At 45.4% G+C, this 21,522-nt stretch overlaps 1 protein-coding gene across 3 annotated transcripts in view; it reads right to left on the bottom strand.

Moving 5' to 3' along the window:
• The window catches only part of SYT17 (synaptotagmin 17), a 73,513-nt gene that overhangs the window by 29,082 nt on the left and 22,909 nt on the right, over positions 1–21,522 (bottom strand). For all 3 annotated transcript variants that reach the window (XM_054041980.1, XM_054041976.1, XM_054041979.1), the window contains 2 exons: positions 5,642–5,762; positions 4,683–4,838 (listed from right to left, as the gene is read on the bottom strand). In XM_054041980.1, the coding sequence (XP_053897955.1) occupies positions 4,683–4,838; positions 5,642–5,762 (277 nt within the window). The remainder of the gene's footprint in view (positions 1–4,682; positions 4,839–5,641; positions 5,763–21,522) is intronic.

Here is a 21,522-nt window from a genome sequence, read left to right on the forward strand (position 1 = left end):
AGTGGGGTATACGCGTGGAGGGGGAATTTGCAGAAATGAAACTTGCATAAAGGGAAAGAGACATTCATTTGTCGGCGTTGTCTGTGCAATGTTGCACACTCAACTCTCATTAGAAGTAATGGGAACTGTATGCACGTCCCACCATAGTACACTGAAAACTATGCAGTTTAAATAAATGGACACAAGAAAAATATACGCAAAAGTCTTATTGCTCTAAGGCTATATCTGCACTGGAGCTGGAGTTGTAATTTCCAGTTTGGGCGGATATATCTGCGCTAGCACTGAGCAAGCCAGCACACTAGAGACAGAAGTATATCCCTGGCTGCCTGGGGGGTGGGAGAGGCTAGCCACCTCGAGTACATACCTAGGGTTTCAGATGGGAGTGTATTGTGGGGGCTAGCCTGTCCTGTCATCCACACAGCTGCAGCTATGCTGCTAATTTTAGCGGGATAACTCAATCAAACCTAGCAGTGGGACATCCATTACACCTCCCAGCTCGAGTATAGGCGTATCCTAAATCAAATAGTGTGTCACTTCTGAATTTATCACCAACTACACAGAGAGTGCCGGGATCCTCAGCTGGCATAAGCTGGCGTTGCTCCACTGAATTCAATGAAACGATGCCAGCTTAAGACAGCTATGGAACTCGTCCAATACCTGAAGCCACTGACATGGTTTATTTTAAATTATTGAAGATGATCTAGCTACTGGCTGGCCTGGGTGCTTTTACAGATCTACATACCTTCATGGTATCACTAGCCACCCTTCGCAGCATGATTACTTTCCTTTTTAATTGGCTCTTTTCTCATCAGCAAATTTAATTAACTGACTTAAGGGATGCTAGAGCAAGCAAGACCTAAAAGAAAAAAAGGAGGTGGCTTTAGTTCCTGTTGTGCAGACATGCAAAATAACCAAAGGATTTGGGTTCCGCTCCTCTCATTTTCAGACAGAAATTCAGCTCCGATAATGATAATCTGCACTTCTAGATCATCTTCCACTTGAGGATCTCAAAGCACTTCGCAAGCATGAACCACTTAAGCCACACAATACCCCAGTGATCCAGGGAAGGCAATGTAGGGAACACTCACCCAACAGAGAAATGCAGCCACCCTTGGAGTAGTCACAGCTGCTTACCTTTATTTATTTAAAAGCACACACTGACATAACATGAAATTGGGCTAAATTTTCTACTGGTTTAAATGAATGCAACTGCATTGACATCAATGGAGTTTTGCCAGTTTACACCAGCAAAGAATTTTGCCCAGAGCCCTTACCATCACCAAGTCCACTGGACTAGGTTATTTCCATGATATTGCTTCGGATATCTGTTCTCCACTTGCTTCTATGTGGCCATATAGGATTCCTTCTTCACCACTCTTCATAATAGATTTTGATACCCCTTGCTAGCACGGAGTAGGACAATGGAAAGGCAGCGTAGTCTTGTGGCTAGGGGATGAGAGCAGGTTCTAATACTGGTTTCGTAACGGACCTGTGGTGTAATCTTGGGCAAATCAGTTCACCCTCTGTATCTCTGCTTCCCCTTCCACCCTTTGTCTGTCTCATCTATAGACTGTAAGCTCTGCAGGGAAGATGCCGTCTCTCACCATTGGTTCGTATAGCACACTGGGGCCCTGATCTTGGCTGGAACCTCTAGGCATTACTGCAATATCACCAGCAGCAGGGCTACTCAGAGTGATATATTACTCAACATGAGGAAGGTTATCAGAATCTGGCCCTATCGATCTCGCCAAGTACTGTTTACTCCATGACACTGTGTTTTGATGATGCAGTAGATAATCACAGGTCCGTGATTTCAACAATGAATATTTTGTGCCCTCTGGTACAAACAACCCTGTGATGTGATCATTTCAAATATTATCAGTTAAATCTGACTGCTACGTAACAACATGTGACAGTTTATTTTTATGAATCAGTTAGCTTCTGATTGACTCATTTAAAAAAAAAATATCCATAATAAAAGGTCAACCATCCAACCATCTAATACCGACTTCATTTGTTCTAATGAATTGTGTTGTATTTTATTCCTTGTTCCTGATCATAGGGAGCTGGTATTTTGTAGGTAAGCACCGGAGTATTTCACTCCTGCAGAAAGAGATCACCTGGCTGAAGATTCCAGGAACAAATTCATCATTACACATGAAAGGGAACATTCAAGATGGCGTGCATGTAAAGTCATGCTTAAATATAGCCTTTTTGCTGTGGAAATTTCTGTGCATGAAGGGCAAGATTTAAAATGCTGATCAGCATCACTTTTGTTATGAAATGTTTGGAAACAAGCTAATGGATTGAATTTCAGCTGTTTATACTGACTTGACAGCCGTTTCTGCCATGTAAGAAATACAGAGTTTTACAATAATATTGTCTTTTGGGTGCAGATTCTCTTTTGAATGGCTCAGAAACATTGTTGGAACATTACAAAAAAAGAAAAAAAATCCTTCTCTCTTTTCCTTTAACTCACGGGAGCATAAACTCCGCTCATGGCCCTTGCTTGGTTGCAGGACTGGGGCACATCAAGTTTCAGGGTCTCTACAAGGCTGCAGAAGAGGCTGTACACAGTGGCAGCCCCTGTTCTCCCTCAGTTCTAGGGCCTGTTCACTCCTGCTCCTCCCAGAGACCACAATGCCAAAAAGGGGGCAAGTGGGGTGAAGAGCAGATGGACTCATGGCCATGGAGGGAGCAATCAACTGCATCCCAACGTGCAAAATGCACCCCCTATACAGCACTGGGAGAGATAGTGCTCCTCCAGGGACCGTTTGGCTCCACACTGCCCTCTGCACCACAGTGGCATGAATGCTACCATCTAGCCCAATGTAACAACTGGGACTGAATCCTATTTGCATTATAATTTTTAGCAAAGGCATTGCCACCATTCACAAAATCAAGTTAACACAGAGAATGCTGGGAATGAATTTTGCTCTTGGTTACCCCAGTGAAACTGCACTGGCGCAGATGAGAGCAGAATTTGGTTTTTAATGTTTCTGAGCATGGCATTTAAAAGTGGAAATGAAAGTTAAAATACAATTCAAAACAACTTTTTTTTGTATTCTTGAATTTGATATTTTCTCCTCCTGGTAATGAAAGCATGTATTAAAATATGAACAACAGAAATGGTCTTTATACAACTCTGTTCTTTTCTACAACTTGTTTGCCCACAGAAATATCATTCAAACCCCTACTACTGAAAACAATTGGGAGAGTGGACTGCTCAGTAGATGAATAGTGAGCTATGCAGCCTTTCACTTCTAGGTTACTAGTTCAAATCTGACTAAGGTCAGCAGAGACCAAAATTCCCACCATCCAATGGCAGTTCAGTGGCCCACTGAGATGAGCTAGTGGTCTCTGCCCGATTCTTAGTGAACAGACGTCCATACCATAAAATCATCACAACAGGCACCGTATCAGCTGACTTGGGCTTGTGGAGATATACAATTGCAATGTAGACATCCAGGCTCAGGCAGGAAGCCCTGATGTGGGGTCCCAGGGCTCAGGCTATAGCCCAAGCCCAGACATCTACATTACCATTTCATAGCCCCGCAGCCCAAGCCTGCGGCAGCTGACACAGGCCAGGTGCCGGTGTTTTTTTTAAGTCTAGACATACCCTTTGCTGGAAGTCTCAGCCAACAAGCCAAGGGTTGAAGAGGCAGGAAAATACAAACTACCTTCTTCATTCCTTTTGCTACAACAGAAAACCCATAAAAGCAGATGCTTCAGGTCTGGGTTAAGACACTTTGAAAGGTAGCGCATGGAAGCCTGCACTGCCACTACTTGTGCTGCATGTATTGTGCAACTACTAAGAAGGCTTCAGTTTCCAGTTACCCTGTGTCTGCCCCTAGAAACTTCTTAAATGTTTTTCCGCAATAATGCATCTTTTCCAGTGCTATCAACCATGTAAGCCACAGCATAGACCAGGAGCAGTCATTTTTACCACTATGTTATCTAACCCTGCTCTGAGAAACTTTTCTGTGTGTCAATTTCCATTGCCTGTTTCCATAATTGAAGTAAGAAAATACCAAATTCAAGAATGCGAATAAAAACCCACCAAGACGCCTGGACATTTGTTATCCATCTCTTTTCAGAGTGTTACAAAATCCAAACAGTCAACAATAAATCTCAGCACTTACTTTGGAAGCTCACTACCTTAATAGTGTCCCTTTAAAAATACAGGCATAAACAAATCAATTTATATCACAGCGGAACAATGGGCTAGCGCAAGACATGTGCACAATCCTCAAAGTAAAAATTATGTTGAGTCCCAAAATGAGTATTGTTTTAAGTCCTAGGCTGATTATCAGATATTTCTTTCCACCTGTCTCTCATTCCTCTGACTTCTCCATGAAGCACTTCAGGACCCAGTTCAATTAGCCTGCCTCTCTCCTCGGTGGAAATGCTTTCCCAGTAGCACCAATTAAGAATGAAACTGACAAGGTGAGTTCCTAGACAGTTCCATACTATAGGTGACAACACCAGGAAAGCTTCTGTGCAGAGAAGCGTGATGCTAATTAAGCTCCTCTAGAAATGACAGAGCTGATTGTCCCATAAACGTTAGCTTGCTGAAAAAGAGGAAGATACTGCGTAGGCTAAAGTGCATGCATGGTGCAGCTGATTTGTTTACCTCTGAGACAGCCAAGATAGCATCAATTCAATAGCAAGAATGCTTTTACCTGTAAATACTAAGCTGGCATTTTCCAGTTCTTCTTGTGGAACCTTGAAACTGAAGGACTCGTTGTAGAAAGGATCTATTGTAGCCTTCATGCAAGAGGTTTTCTTGGTTTTGGCTAATTTTAATCCATGAACCAGCTGAATTTTCACAAAGGGATCTGAAAGAAACACAAACACAATTCCAGCTTTACAGTTGCAGCCAGTCCATGTTTCTGTCTCAGAAAGATTCTGCACAGTTGGGACCAGAGTGTGGAGCGGCACGGTGCAGGAAAAGAGCACTTGGGCAGGATCTGGACTGTCAAGGTACCAGGTGACTTGCAGTGAAGATGTACGAGTCTCAGGCAGCAAAATTCAGAATGTTTCTGTTGATTCTGCATGGAGTGCAACGAATGGCAACCTTGACAGAAGCCAGGTATGTTGGTCTCACTGACACATGTCAATAGTCTGACAACAGCAGCAGCTGAAGTAGGGAGTCAGGGCAATATATCGTGAGGGAGAGAATCACCAGCTGCTAGAATGATGAAATCGACCTTTCCCCATACTCAGGTAAAGCAGGTGAGGGGTGAGTAGACATTGTCAAAAATCACACAGCATAACAAGTTTTGCAGAATTAAACCGCCTTTATATTTAACATTCACACAACACTTTGTGTCTGCAAAGCACAGCACGAACATTGAGAAATAATCCTAAACCACAAAAGCAGAGGCAGGGACAGCATTTGGAAATTCCTGGTTCCCAATCTTATGCTTCAACCAGTAGACTTGGACTCTCAATGTTTGATTTATATATATATATTTTTAAAAACATATATTAGAGCTATTCAAAGCCATGCATTAATTTTAGTGGAACCGAGTGTCCAAATCACTTAGGTGGAATCAAAAATGGCAGCCTAACTATACAGGACAACTTTAGAGCACACACAAACATGCAGGCGTGATCTGAGAAATACACTGCCCTTTACCTGAACCTTGGCTCATATCTGTCTGAAGAAGTTGTTTCGCTCGAATAATGTCTACGTTCAGTCGTCCTGCACTGGGAAGGTAATTTAGTGATAGCAGCAGTTCTCCCAACTCGACTTCGTTCTACAGGGAAAAGGAAATACGAGATTATACAACTGCAAAGTCAGATCGAGAGACAACTGCAATTCAACCAACAAAAACAGATCCCCTAATTGATTGAAATGGCAGAAAAACATGTAAAGTCACATTCCATTTTCATCATCTTCAAGAACCACTTGGGGCCTTAAACTGAATAAGGTAAAAATAAGGATACTATCCCCTGCTAATAGGTTTGCTTCACTATATTATACTTCAATCACTGAACATGGTTCCGTTTTAAAACTGCCATCATTACTCTGTAGTGACCCTGTGACAGAGTGCTGGGAACCAAGAGCTGAGCCAGCACTCTGGTCACTTAAACACCAATTAATTCTCCCCAGGGCCTAATTAGTGGATTACAATGGGTCTGGAGGAGGAGCAATGAGGAAATTGGCCCGTTAACCCAGGAGGTATAAGAAAGCACAGGAAGGCAGTGCAGGAGGGAGAATGAGAACCAGTCTCTGGAGAGAGAATGCTCTCTCCTCAGCAGAGACCTGAGGAGGAGAAACTGAAACTGTATCTAATATGATGTGTGGAACAGTAAGGTGATGGGAAGAGCAAATGTGAATAAACTGCACTGGGGTGTTTAGCAGCTGAAGGGCCCTCGTCTGCATAGAGAGAGCAGAAGACAGGAACAGGTTGTCACCCTGTCAGAACTGTTTTAACAGGATGCACAAGGAGGAGGAATCTCAAGAGCTGTAATTTTTCTTGCTTGCATTTGAAGTTTTTCCGTCTAGTTCTAATCTTAATAATTGAACATGACTGATCTGCTGCTAACATACAAAATACGGGCCCAATCTTGAAAAACAGCCACACGCAGAACTACCACTGACAACTCTGGAAATTCTGGGCACGGAATGCTTAGAGATCAGACTCTACAGGATTAAGTAGCATTTCCTTTGTGATATAAACTGACAATAGGGAGGAAATTCAGAGGTGGCATTCACTTAACGAACTTGTGCCCTTATTCCCTGATATTGCAGCATGTCATGCAGTTATCTGTGAGCCAGGCTTACCTGTGTCCTTGCTATTCAGCAGACTGTGTCCTGACCTTAGCTTTATATAAGCATAGCTGTTTATCCATTAATCCCCCTTTCGTTGACTTAATTGAAACAAGTAAAAGAAAAAGTGTCTGAGAGCTGATATTACTAAAAGCTGCATAAAAGCGATGGCTTAAAATACTAATGATTGACATGCACTGCCTTTGAAGCTTCCTGATGCATGAGTGTGATGGAAATACATATCCAGTGAGCACCATTGTTGGTTTTACATTCACCTTTCCGATACCTGCAATAACCATAGTATCTTTCTATTCTCACCACCAGAGCTGAGCCCACCCCAAAAACTCCCACATCCAAGCACTGGAGAAGTTCAGACCCAGGTCCAGATCTGATCTGTGTGGACCATCTCAGCAAGGAATAGGAGAAACAATGGTACCACAAGTATCAGAGGGGTAGCCGTATTAGTCTGAATCTGTAAAAAGCAACAGAGGGTCCTGTGGCACCTTTGAGACTAACAGAAGTATTGGGAGCATAAGCTTTCGTGGGTAAGAACCTCACTTCTTCAGATGCAATGGTACCACAATCACTACAGAAAGGACAAGGGCACCCACATCATGAGATGTTATAAACCACAAGTGGACACAAATGACAACAGCAATTAGTATTGTGGTAAATGTCTGTCACAAACCTGAAACTAGGGGCAAGTTTACCAAAGTATACAAACCCAGGTCAAGTTTCAGGTAAACGCGGGCAGGGCTCTGAACAAACTGGGGCTTAGATTCCAGTGAAATTAGCCAGTTAATCATTTTTCAGGGGGAAACTAGGCAAAATGTAGCAGTTCCAGATGAGTGTGGCTCTGCATTTTGGGCTGAAATGAACCATAACACTCAGAACAAAACTCGAGCAGGAGAGCTCTCTTCAGAAGTAAATAAAGCCTCAGGACTCCTTCTAGGTTTGGGAAGGACCCTCCATTTCCTGCCACCCTCCCCCATCCTCAGCTGGGAAACTCTGATCCCCCTGTGGCCTGCAGCAGGACGTCACAGAGGTGGCTGCTGCTTCTTAATACAGGCCCTTTTTTTACTTCCCTCATTAAAGATCCTAGGGCACAAGATGAGTAGGAGCCATTGAATCTGGTATTCTGGTCCAATCCCAACTCTGGTAATTACATTCTGCCCACCCAGATTCCCCTGCAGTAGTTTCTCTTCTATATTGTTCTTATTGACTTTTCAGGACTACATGACAGAGATGCATTTGGTACACAGGTGAACACATGGTAGATTGAGCAAAGCTCTGCGCTTCAGATCTGAATTGAATATGGTATTCTTTTCCACTTTATATCCTAAACTGATGTGTAGCGTCACTGTGGGTTAATTAAATAATTGTCTGGTTCCACCCTAGAGGTGGCTATATTTCAGTAGTGAGTAAAATAATTCCTGTGTATTTAACCCCACATTCTCCATTCTGCTAACACAAGCTGAGTTAGTGACCACAGTGGAAACAAGCCAGGTGTTGTGGGAGTATTTGCCTCAGCCCCCTGATTGCACAGTGACCTGTCCACTGTATGTCTGTGGGTCAAAGCTGGGAGGGGGACTGGCTGGCCAGGGAGGGAGAAGATGGGTTGATGACATCATCTCCTCTCAAACCTGCATAAACTCCTTCGGGGGGCGGGGGGGAAATAGTATTTGGAGCAGCAACCAACAGGAAGACTATGGTAGCAGCGCCTATGGCAGAGGGATTTTCTGGCAATGCCCACAGCCCTGCTTTATGACTAGGGTGAGGGACAAAAGGTTAACCCGGAAGATTTAGGCAGACAAAACATTACGTGACCTGGCACTGCTCATTTTCATTAAACAACTAGAACATACAAAATTAACATGGCACACAAGAAACAGATCAGTAACTGGCTAACTGCTGCTGGCATACTGTGGCTATTTCTTTGGTGTCCACCACTGAAGAAGACCATTGATAGTTTGGAGAGGGTTAGAGAAGAACCACAAGAATGTTTAAATGATTATTTTTAGTGCCTTTTAATGACAGACTCAAGGAGTTCAATCTATTTAGCCTAACACCGAAGGTTATGGGGTGACGATCACAGTCTATGGGTACTTACATGGGAAGCAAACAAACAAACATTTGATAACAGGCTCTTCAATCTAGCACACAAAGGGATAACAAGATCCAATGGCTGGAAGTCAAAGACAGACAAATTCAGTCTGGATTAAAGGTGTAAATTTTTAACACCTAAGGGTAATTAGCCAATGGAACAATTTACCAAGGGTTGTGACAGATTCTCCATCACTGGCAATTTTTAAATCAAGATTGGATTTTTTTTTTAAAAAAGATCTGCTTTAGGAATTATTTTGGGGAAGTTCTATGCCCCGTGTTACACAGGAGGTCAGGCTATGTAATTACAATGGTCCCTTCTGACCTTGGACTCCATGCTCAAAGAAATACAAAAGGGAGTTTCCGGTCACAGAGCATGGTTCAGTCAATGGGCTATGCAAGGTGAGTGTGCTGCACTACGTAACAGACCTAGGTAGGCAACTGGAGTTGCTGAGTGACAGTCAGTCTGGCAGGACCCTGCCCATTGCATAGGTCAAGGAGATAAACTTGGGGATGGCCAAGCAGGTCAGAGAAATCAAACAGGGGGATAAGTCAAACCTAAAATCTGAGGTGATGGAAAATATCAGACTTAATGAGTCTCCCTGAACGGATGCCCTGATCCTGAACCCTCATCATTACTTCCTTATCCTGATTACAACAGATGCCAATATGAATAGATGCAGCACACACACACTCCAAATTAACTATTCACCATTCTCCATTTCTTCCCACAGTGAACTTCATTCTTGTTTTACCTAAAAGAAAGATGAAGAAAGCCCCCCACCCCACCCCACCCATGCACTTCCTCTTGTCAGCCTTAAGGAATTTACACATCATAACTGTGATACTAAGCCCTGGTCTACACTGGGTGTGGGGGGGATCGCTCTAAGTTACACAACTTCAGCTACATGAACAACGTAGCTGAAGTCGACGTACTTAGATCGACTTACTATGGTGTCTTCACCGCGGTGAGTCGACTGCTGCCGCTCCCCCGTCGATTCTGCTTGCACCTCTCGCGGCGCTGGAGTACAGGAGTCGACAGGAGAGAGCTCAGGGATCGATTTATCGCATCTAGACTAGACACAACAAATCGATCTCCGCTGGATCGATCGCTGCCCACCACCAGTCCGGCTGGTAGTGAAGACATACCCTAAGAGGCTAGCATTGTATTCTGAATCTTCATTACACAGGTCATTCCCTCTGGTCAGGAAGGCACTGCCCACGGGAGATCTAAGTCTGAAAATATACACACTGTACTCTGCACCACGGGTAGGTCCAAACCCTACCTAAGCACACGACTGTGCCCAGTCTCAGCACTGAACAGGCAGCTGAGTGGGTGTTATGATAGAGGTGTTTAGAAAAATTAGTGGAAATGTACTGTCTTTACCAGACGATTTTTCCCAGCCAGTTTCTTATTGATATCCTGCATGTGCTCGGGGAACTACTGCCAACCATCTGTGAGATGAGCCCAAGCCCTTAATAGCTGACTTAAGCTAGCAGAAAAGCCTTAGGCATATTATTAAGGATAGTTGATGCTCTCTTTTGGAGAGCAACACACCATCCATGCTTCAACAAATACTGTCTAGCCCCTTGCTCAAAAAGTCATCATTGCTTGTGGGGCACCTAGGCAATTGTAATATCCTGATCCCTAACCCTTTCCTAGTACCACAGCAACCCTTAGGGTAGCTGATTATCTACTTGCTTACACATGGCTGATGTAGACAGTAGCTTGACACTGGGTCGCTCCCAACGTGGGTCTTTATACTCTATGAAATCAGTTCTGGATTAGTCTCACAGACAGAAAAAATTTCCCAGACATCACTGCACTTCATCCGATCACTGCACCACAGAACAGGCTGCTGCCACTTAGGACAAAGTCTACTGAACGGCTGATTCTGAATCCTGGCAGACCAGTCACAGGTTGGCATGTAGGGTATAAAACAGTGGTGGGCAACCTGCGGCCCGTCAGGATAATCCGCTGGTGGGCCGTGAGACAGTTTGTTTACATTTGCTCGGCCGCCCGCAGCTCCCAGTGGCCACGGTTCGCCCTTCCCAGCCAATGGGAGCTGCGGGAAGTGGTGCGGGCTGCAGGGACGTGCTGGCCACCACTTCCCGCAGCTCCCATTGGCCAGGAACAGAGAACTGCAGCCACTGGGAGCTGTGGGCAGCCGTGCAAATGTAAACAAACTGTCTTGTGGCCTGCCAGCGGATTACCCTGACGGGCGTGTGTGGCCCCTGGGCGGCAGGATGCCCATCACTGGTGTAAAAGGTCCATACTGTCTATGAGACCATCTGCATAATTCTGAATCCTGTGACTACCAGTGATTTCATGTACAAATTTAATCTGAATCAGGCATTCTTCCATCCCTATTAACATTGTTATAACATGCCATTGGTTTAGAGTTGCCAACTTTCTACTCACACAAAACCAAACGTCCTTGCCCCGCCCCTGCCTTGCCCCTTCTCCAAAGCCCCGCCCCTTCTCTAAGGTTCCACCTCCTGCTCACTCCATCCCCCCTCCCTCTGTCACTTGCTCTCCTCACCTTCACTCATTCATTTTCATCGGGCTGGCTCAGGAGGTTGAGGTGCAGGAGGGGGTGCGGGCTCCAGCTGGGGGTGCGGGCTCTGGGGTAGGGCCAGGGATAGGGGATTTGGGGCACAGGAGGGGGCTCCGGGCTGGAGCCGAGGGGTTCGGAGTATGGGAGGGGGCTCTGGGCTGAGGCAGGGGGTTGGGGTATGGGAGGGGGTACAGGCTCTAGGCTGGGGGTGTGGGTTCCATGGTGGGGCCAGAAATGAGGGGGTCAGCATGTGGGAGGGGTGCCGGGCTGGGGCAGGGAGTTGGAGTGCAGGGGTGTGAGGGCTCTGGCTGGGGGTGCGAGCTCTGGGGTGGGGATTTGGGGTGCAGGAGGGGGCTCCAGGCTGGGGCAGGGGGTTGGGGCACAGGTGGGGGCAGGGGTGCAGGCTCCAGGTGGCGCTTACCTCAAGCAGTTCCCAGAAGCAGCGGCATGTCCTCCCTCCGGCTCCTATGTTGAGACACGGCCAAGAGGCTCTGCGCGCTGCCCCGTCCGCAGGCATTGCCCCTGCAGCTCCCATTGGCCACGGTTCCCCACCAATGGAAGCTGCAGAGCCAGCATTTGGGGCAGAGGCAGCATGCAGAGCCCCCTGGCTGCCCCTACACGTAGGAGCCAGAATGGGGACGTGCCACTGCTTCTGGGAACCACGTGGAGCCACGGCACGCAGGGAGCCTGTCTTAGCCCCACTGCACCGCTGACCAGACTTTTAACAGCCCAGTCAGCGGTGCTGACCAGAGCCACCAGGGTTTCTTTTTGACCGGGCATTCCGCTCAAAAACTGGACACCTGGCAACTCTACATTGGTTTGGGTTTTTTGTAACGTATCCATTCTTATTTGTCACTTGCAGTCATTGTTTAATCTGGTTCATTGCACAGTTCAGCTTTTGCAAATTCCAGTATGTTTGGAAAACACAAATTGGAAAACTGTGTTACATAATGTAAGATACCTATAACTTTTCTCAGTAGCGTAACTAACAATCAGTACCACCACCAAACAATTAATTTTGTAAATATCCATCAAAGCATAAATATAAGATGCAGGGCAGACACTAAAACCGTGTACAGCAGTGGTTCTCCACCTATTTACCATTGTGTTATGTGGGCCACGTCCACACAATACATATACTATCCTTATGGCCCTGAGGATGTCACATAGGCTGCAGCTGTGTGCTGATTGGGCCGCAAGAGGCCTGCAGATTGAGAACCACTGCTGTACAGAAATGCAGGGCTCTTCAAGTCACCCTAAGCTCAGGTACTAAATATCTGCACCAAGATTCAGGGGAATTACTGCTGGGTCCTGGTGGTAGGTGGACCCATTTAGTTTCAATCAGGATCTACAGGAGTTTAAAGTATCTCATTGGCCCAAACGGAACTCCTAGGAATAGCTATCCTTATGCTGAAGTTTATGTGGTTTTATTGTTTTTGAGTCACCAGCATAGCCAGACCCCAGGAAGTGGAAGGGAGAGGGCAGTGAGTTTGGGCATGGAACAGGGCCTGGCGCTCTGTCAAAGACAGGGTAGAGACTCCATGTATTCATGGTAAGCTTTAAATAAAATTAAATTTGTATATTCAAAAATGGAGCTTTTTTAAACATTGCTTCATTTTGTGCACACACAAAATTGGTGTGTGAGTATAAAGCTCAAATTTGCACACACAGATCAGGCAGTCAGGCATCTACCCACACAAATTTAGGCAAATACAGGTTTTGCAGGTGCTAAATGGGTGTGGCTAACCAAAACACTTTTTTAAAAACTTGGTCTATAGTGAACTACGCACAATGCTGCCTACTGAATGATCCCGGATTCGGTTAGCACAAAGATAATGTAAGGTCCTGATCTTCAGTTGTGCCCTTTTGCACATGCCTGACTTGTTCATGGGGCAAAGCCCCCGTGAAGAACTGGGTCTATATTTTACTAATAGTCTTGCATGCAATATTCAGACAGAAGGTGATGAGTTACAAACTACTGTGCGTTATGGTCCAATCCAAAGCCCATGGAATTGAACAGAAAGACTCCCATTAACTTCAGTGGGCTTGGGATCAGGCATCATCGGCCTAAATTTCCCTTGAGGCCTTTTTGTGTGTCACACTGCTTTCCAGCTTAGTGTCAGCAATGTCCAAACACTGCATGTTTCCATTAATTGCCTTGAAGGAAGTAATGTGCAATCCTACCCACAAAGACCACATCAGGATGGGTTTGCTGGAAAATGGCAAAAAGGAATAGTCTTAACTGTCTCATTGTTGAGCACAGCTGGTAATGTGCTTTCCAGAATGACAAACAGCGTTTTCAAAACAGAATGCAGTTCACTGAATAGCCTACCATACCAATGACTCAGGGACTTGAAAAGGCATTTAACTTCAGCAGTGAACTATACCTGATCTTGGCCCTATATTTTCAGTTCAGCTGTAGGAATACGAATGCTGGATAGTCCAAATCCTGCTACAATGCAGGGAGGTGGACCAGATGACTACAATTCAGCACTGAACATTTTTCTTTGAATTTGTTTGTAACCTTGCACTTCTCTCCTGGTGCCTTAGATTTATCAACCCATTGTTCATTAATCAGGTTCATATGCTGAACCATGCTTGCTAACTTTATTCTTGTTGTTTGGTCACCTGTCATTCACAGTCCTCAATAGCTCCACATGGAGTCCAATTAACAACCAAGCTACAAATGGATCAGTTGCTCCAGAAAAACCCTGGCAAGAGTTAAAACTTCTCAAGGTTTAGTTCCTGCCTCTGCTATACACTCTGCAAGACAAGTCCACGCTGCTGAATCTGAGCATTGATCTCTGACACTCTGTCTAATTAGAGCAGTGGTTCTCAACCTTTCCAGACTACTGTACCCCTTTCAGGAGTCTGATTTGTCTTGCGGACCCCAGGTTTCACCTCACTTAAAAATTACTTGCTTACAAAATCAGACATAAAAATACAAGTGTCACAGCACACTATTACTGAAAAATTGCTTACTTTCTCATTTTGTCTGTATGAAATGTTAGTTTGTGCTGACTTTGCTTGTGCTTTTTATGTAGCCTGCTGTAAAACTAGGCAAATCTCTAAATGAGTTGATGTACCCTCTGGAAGAGGTATCTATCCCTGGTTGAGAACCACTGAACTAGAGAAGCCAATGGAAGGGTTTGTGTCAGCGATGAAATCCCCAGCACTAGGAAGAATGGGTGCTGTATACAGGACCGGCTCTAGGCACCAGCAAAACAAGCTGGTGCTTGGGGCGGCACATTTTTAGGGGCGGCATGGCCGGTGCCAGAATGCCGCCCCTAAAAATGTGCCCCAGCCACCCTAGCTCACCTCTGCTGCTGCTGCCACGGTGCGCGAAACAGCTGATTCACGCGCCGCTACTCGCCCTCCCTCCCAGGCTCTCAAACCTGGGAGGGAGGGGGAGATCCCGAGCGGCTTGGGCGCCTGGGAGGGAGGGGGAGAAGCGGCGCCCGCGCCGTGGCCACTCGGAGTCTCCCCCTCCCTCCCAGGCTCTCAAACCTGGGAGGGAGGGGGAGATCCCGAGTGACCGTTTCGCGTGCCGCTGCTCCCCCTCCGTCCCAGGCTTGGGCGCCTGGGAGGCGCCTGGGCACCTGGGAGGGAGGGGGAGAAGCGGCGCCCGCGCCGCGGCCACTCAGAGTCTCCCCCTCCCTCCCAGGCTCTCAAACCTGGGAGGGAGGGGGAGACTCCGAGTGGCCGCGGCGCGGCGCCGCTTCTCCCCCTCCCTCCCTCCCTCCTAGGCTTGAGAGCCTGGGGGGAGGAGGCAGGGCTGGGGATTTGGGGAAGGGGCGGAGTTGAGGCGGGGCCGGGGGTGGGGTAATTAAATAAGGGGGGGGGCGGCCAAAATTGTTTTTGCTTTGGGCGGCAAAAATCCTAGAACCGGCCCTGGCTGTATAGAGTCATTTGTTCAGCCAGCAAAATGGAGACAACTGGGGAAAGTCAGCAGTTGATGTGAGATGGATATTTTTATTACGACAAGTCAGCTGGGAGAGCTGACCGAGTCAGACAAGATTGGTGGAGGGGTTCTTACTTAGTTTGATGGGAAACAAATTAGAAGCCTCAGGCCAATTCAGGTTGGCATAATTGGTTGGAGAGGAATGTTTCTCACTTCCGTGTGCCTGTCAAATTTGGGAGGGCTCCCTCTCAATGCTCTGCATAAATACGGCATGACTCCATAATCATCACCCCTTTCATTTCCTTGCTTTTATTATATAAATATATATCATATATACTATAGAGGAAATGTTACAATATTTTTTCCCTAGTGACTCTGTGCACTTAAGCATCTTTTTGTTACAACATTGAAGCCTTTTCAGGCAGGATGGGGAAGGTTTGATAAAGACATCTCTCTCTCTCTCTTCCACATAAGTGCAGGGTTTGAACAAAGGAAGGGGGAAGCTTATGTATTCGGTGCCATATTTATTTTATAGGTGCTCAAGGAAGAGAAGAGTCTAAATTTTGTTTGTCGAAGACCTTTTAATGAAAAAAAATGCTGTGGGTTTTGCCTGTATAGGTCCACTTTATATTTTGCTCACAGTAGTTATGGCAAAACCTCTAATATTTCCCCACTATGGGATCCAGGGATACATTTACATCCCAAAGTTTGTAAATTTAAATGGCCTAACTTGATGCATAAGGAAAAGAGATTACACCTTAAAACCACAAACAAAACCAGTATGTGCAATCTTTACTACCCCTTTTAAGTGAATGTTCATTTTTTTCTGATACAAGACAGGTATATCGTTCAGTATTACAGGTGGGTAGGGTGACCAGACAGCAAGTGTGAAAAATCGGGACAGGGGGTGGGGGATAATAGGAGCCTATATAAGAAAAAGACTCAAAAATCGGGACTGTCCCTATAAAATCGGGACATCTGGTCACCCTACAGGTGGGTATGTTTCCAGTTCTGTTTAGAGATACTGTAGAATACCACAGGCCGTGAGTTTTTGAACCTATGCTGTTTGCTGTATATCTCCCCCTTAGGCACCATCATTTAAAGGCATAATTTCAGTTACAATTGTAATGCTGATGACATACCGGTTTGTGTTTTGATCCCAGCTGACCCTGGGAAAGCAATTTCCTGTTAGATTAGGTAGCTAAGTGACATCCAGTCTTGGATGTCCATTATTTTCCTGAAGTTCTGATTACTGCTTCATCTTTCACAGTTCCTTTTTATGGATGCATTATGCAGCCTGTTACTAGAGTCTATAACCTTGGGTTGTCTTTGATGCAGAACTTTCTGTAACTATCTTTGGGGAGGAATCCAACCCTCACAGAAAAGGCTCGTGTTTTCTGCCATCTCTGGAACACAGCGAGACTGTCTCGAGAGAAGCAGAGTTTAATTTTGCCATTAGCACATCTTGTTTGGAACAGTGCAGTGCACCGTTCACAGGCCTTCCAGACTGTTTGAGATCGCTACAACATGCCCAGAGTTCTACAGCTCAAAGACTCCCTGACTCCAGAGGTACATAGTGCATTACATCAGTGTGCAGATCTATACAGTGCTTCCAATGAAGGTTCAAATTGATTTTCCTCCTCAAGGTTATCCCTGGCATTACCTGCTTGGGTATATTAGAACACTGCTGCTTTAGTACACCCTGCCCCTGCAGCTTCCTACAGTAAATGACTAAAGACTTTTGGAGGTCTGGTCTGCCTTGGCAACAATTTACCCACCTAGGGTTAGGGGTACTGAGCACAAAGCCTGGTTAAAACACAGCCATGAGATCTGGGTTGTAGTCCCACTAGCTTTGCCAGTGAATCCCTCTAGAATTTGGACAAGTCACTTATTCTCCCCAGCCTTACTTGGAGAGAATACTTTCCACCTTGCAGGGTTGTTGTGAGGCTAAATTCTTTCGAATTTGTCACGCACTTTGAGCGCCTGGGATAAAAGGAGCTAGTGAGCAGCACAGGATTATTCTTATATTATCAATGCACCATGCAGACCCATTCAAATTAATGGGGATCACTTGGGCAAATCCCCATGCAGCACACTGAATATTCATCCAACATGTGTAGCCCATGGAGCTAGCTTAGCCTTTTATTATATTCAGTAACTCAAGGAACCTACAAACCCATATCCTGTAAGACAATCGCTTAAGCAAGTTAGCATAAATATAGCCAAGCCTAGTAGGTCTGTGATCCTTGGGATAGATAAATGGCCTGACAGCTACCTTCAGATTTTGGGGAACTAGGAATAGCTTGCTCAATAGCAGGAGTTGGAACCTAATGGTACTAAGCAACTGCAGGAACACTGAAGTGCTACTGGGCTTGGATATTTTAGGATAGAATCATCGGCACATATCTAACCACAAACTTGGCTGAGCAATAGGTGACATATGTGATGATGAGTTAAATGGCATTAATACGGATAAGGGCACCCCAACATGATCAGGGCAAGGAAGTCAGATTTGGACATGGAAGGCTGGGCATTAGCATGAATATTCATGATAGTTCTCAGGCCCTATAATAGGGCAAACCTCCAGGTAGAGGGGGTTAGCTTTGTATCATTCAACCCTTCAGCTCTATTGTTATCTATCGCCAATCTTAGGCATTGGGGAACTTGGACCATCGGACTCATTTGGCCAGCCAGAGGCAAAGCTGGTCCTTTGTCTCTCACCACCAGGTTCTCAAGGAAGGTTGTACAGTAAAAGCTGTGTTCTCCAGCTCTTTACCAACCGGAAAGTCTATTAACCGGCATTTCTGATATCTCCCAATACAAATCTTCAATCTAGTAATCGGGACTAGTATCCTGGCCAGGAAGTTATGCAATTGCACATTCTGCACTCCCCTTTTATGCAAAAGAGGCAGAAGACAAGCAAGCAAGCTGATATGGGGGATTTAATTCAAAAAAGCAGCTTCCAAGGTGTGTCACAGGGTCATTACAGATTCAGCCCAATCTCCTACACCTTCTGCATCTACAATGATAATTGATGTTGATAATGATGACCCTGAGGCACTGCAAGATGCTGAAGTGCCTTCTGAATCATCAAAGATTAAATTATGTTCAGTATAATTTAGTGTTAAGTGATCTGGGTGTACTCCATGTGCGGCCCATAGTGATATGTAGTGTCAGAAGATAACCTGTTGTATAGAAAACATTACCTGTATATACCTAAGTGCTTCAAGAAACCAACCACTCTGCAGTGCGACACTACTACTGGATTGGTGAGTACCTGTATACTATTTTATACTTTATTCATTTTACTGTATTCTAATTATTTGAAAATAGGTATTCCATTGGGAAGTATAACTCTTAGTTAACCGGAATATTTGAATTACCAGCACCCCCCATTTCCCCAACATGCCGGATAACAAAGTTTTTACTATATATAAGTCTAAGAGCTTATGCAAGGAATGATACCAGAGATATCCCCAATCCTGTATTATTCCTCTCTGCTTATGTGGTTTGGAGCTTTTCTGTCTTTATCATTGGCTCTAATAAAAATCGCCAAGGCTTTGCCTGCAGTGTGAGTGTCCTTGCCATATACCACGAGGTTCCCTACAAGATACTGAACAAGTTGGTTTTAGTTCTGTGCAGATTGATTCTGGGACAAGAACTCTATTATCCTCAGCTCATTAATTAGGATCAATTGCAGGGCCGGCTCCAGGCACCAGCTTCTCAAGCAGGTGCTTGGGGCGGCCATTCCAGAGAGGGGCGACACGTCCAGGTATTCGGCGGCAATTCGGTGGATGGTCCCTCACTCCGCCTGGGAGTGAAGGACCTCCCGCCGAATTGCCACCACAGATCACGATCGCGGCTTTTTTTTTTTTTTTTTTTGGGCTGCTTGGGGCGGCCAAAACCCTGGAGCCGGCCCTGATCAATTGGCAATCAATACTATCATTATTAAGCATTAAATAGGATCAGGCAACACATATAACCAATATTAGACTGAAGGAGCATTTGTTCAGCTCCGCTTCCGCCTCATGGGGAGACTTTCTCCCAGGTTAGCTGTATGTATATCCCTCAGGTCACACACCAACTAGCAGTGGCCCTGTGATCTTCCCTCCTTACAGAGAGTTTCAGTTACCCCCACTATCATCACAGAGAAAGTGAAGCAGCTGCTCTGTGATGCCTCCTCTTGGTTCCAGGATGGGGTTGGGAGGCCTCCTCCAGCATAGGTGGGTCAGAGTTGTATAGGAGGAAAAGTTCAGGTAGAAAGGGAGCCCACAGCTCTTCACAGGCCCTTTTCTCCTCCTGCAATCCACCACATTGGAACCCAATCCCCATACTACCAGACATACTGGGGCCTTGTCTCAACTACATGTATCTAATCCCATTAGCTCTGTCTTCAGAGGGCAGGCCACTTACAGCATATCCTCCCAGGGGTTAAAGTAAGGGGCAGCACTGCTAAAAGGCAGAGGAAGAACTCTCCCTCCTCTCCCTCACCCTGGCTGAGGAGAGGTTAGCAAACCCCAGCATTCAATCCTCCCATCTCCTTACTGTCTAGTGAGGGAAGGACTCAGCAACAGAACCCTGGTTTCCCTCCCTTACTGGAAGTTCTGCATCGCTTGTTTAGTTCAACAGCTGCTACGGTTTGGGGCACGTTCAAAATACTGACTGGAGTCTCTGGCACGCTCAGTGGCTTTTAGCCAAGTTTGTGGAATTAGTTTCTATGCGGATGCACAAATCTCTGAACCAACTGCTGTTTCAAAACTTTTGCCAAAGAAACAGCTGTCCGATGATCAGTTTTACTGGTTTTTAATTTTCTGTCCAACTTCTTTCGTCTACTGTGAAGGGCATTATGGAAACCTGCTTTTTTTTTTTAAATGATGGATATTACAGCCAAATGCAAATGATGTGCACATTTCCACAGAATGGCACTTGCAGCTCCATAGACCCAAAACTGAAAAGTCTGGGAATTCTGCAGCCAAGAATGAATTCAATACATTCACAAGTGAAGACTTCCAAAACACATGACATGAACGGTGGAGAGTTCATTATAAGTTGCTAAAGAAATGCTCAGAAATGACCTATAAACCGAGTCTTTAATTTCTGTACCCCTCTTCTTTACCAATCAATATCTCTGTTAAGGTCAGAGAGGAACAATGAGGACACATATTTTGTGTTTACTCTTGAGTCAGGAATCAAAACTAGAGCTTCAGAGAGCTGTTGGACGCTTGAATCTCTTGTAAGCAATTTCTTTAAGGCTGAGTGCAACATTCAAGCAAGAAGCCCATTAGACTCCCACTGAGCCCTGTACTTATGAACCTATGTTCCCAAAAAGTGAATGCCACTCAAGTGTACTAGCGATATGAAGGTTCAAAGGAAAGGTACAGCAAGTACCCCCCAGTCTTTTATCAGACGGAGCTCCATGACAATCTCTGGGGAGGGGAAAAAGGAGTTCTTAGGAATTTTCACACACCAGCAAGACATGGATTTTCACATGCAGAATAATGATCTCTCAGTTCTGATCAACACTGGTCCAAAACATTTCAACTCACCTATTCATAAACACCCCTCCCCCTCAAAAAATAATAATGTGTTGATAAAACTAAGGGTGCAGCATACTCTATTTTAATCAATCTCTACAGAGAAATGTGAGACTCTGAGCATAGATATAGCAAGTACTTTCAACCTACTTTACAATAGTCAGGCAATTCCATTGTATGGAGTTATTTAAGGAGGGTAAAATATTTCTTCTTTTCCGGCTCTGGTACTATTTGAACTGGCAGATCACTGGCCCTCTTTCTGGACTCAATCTTGCAAGGTGCTGGCACTCTGGCCCCAATTCAGCCGAGCACTGAAGCACATGATCAATTTTAAGCCCCACCGAAGGTAAGCACCGGCGTAAGTGCTTTGCTGGACTGGCGCCAAAGTGCTCCACTCCTTACAGGATCAAGCCCTCTATCTTCCTTGTGAATGTAATGTCTGTGAAAGGCACTGGTTCAAGAGCCTGGCTGAATATGAAGTCCTCGATTGATCCACAGACCAGGGACGGCATATGAGGTGATGCCTTGCCAACATGCCCCAATCCTGAGCTGGAGGGATCTCTCCTACGGGCCGAGAGGACAAAACAGTGCTCATGCACTTTCAATCCTGAGCATCTCTGATAACAAAAATGTCTGCTGGGATGGTGG

The sequence above is a fragment of the Malaclemys terrapin genome, chromosome 10, assembly GCF_027887155.1.
Source record: "Malaclemys terrapin pileata isolate rMalTer1 chromosome 10, rMalTer1.hap1, whole genome shotgun sequence".
Taxonomy (NCBI): Eukaryota; Metazoa; Chordata; order Testudines; family Emydidae; genus Malaclemys; species Malaclemys terrapin.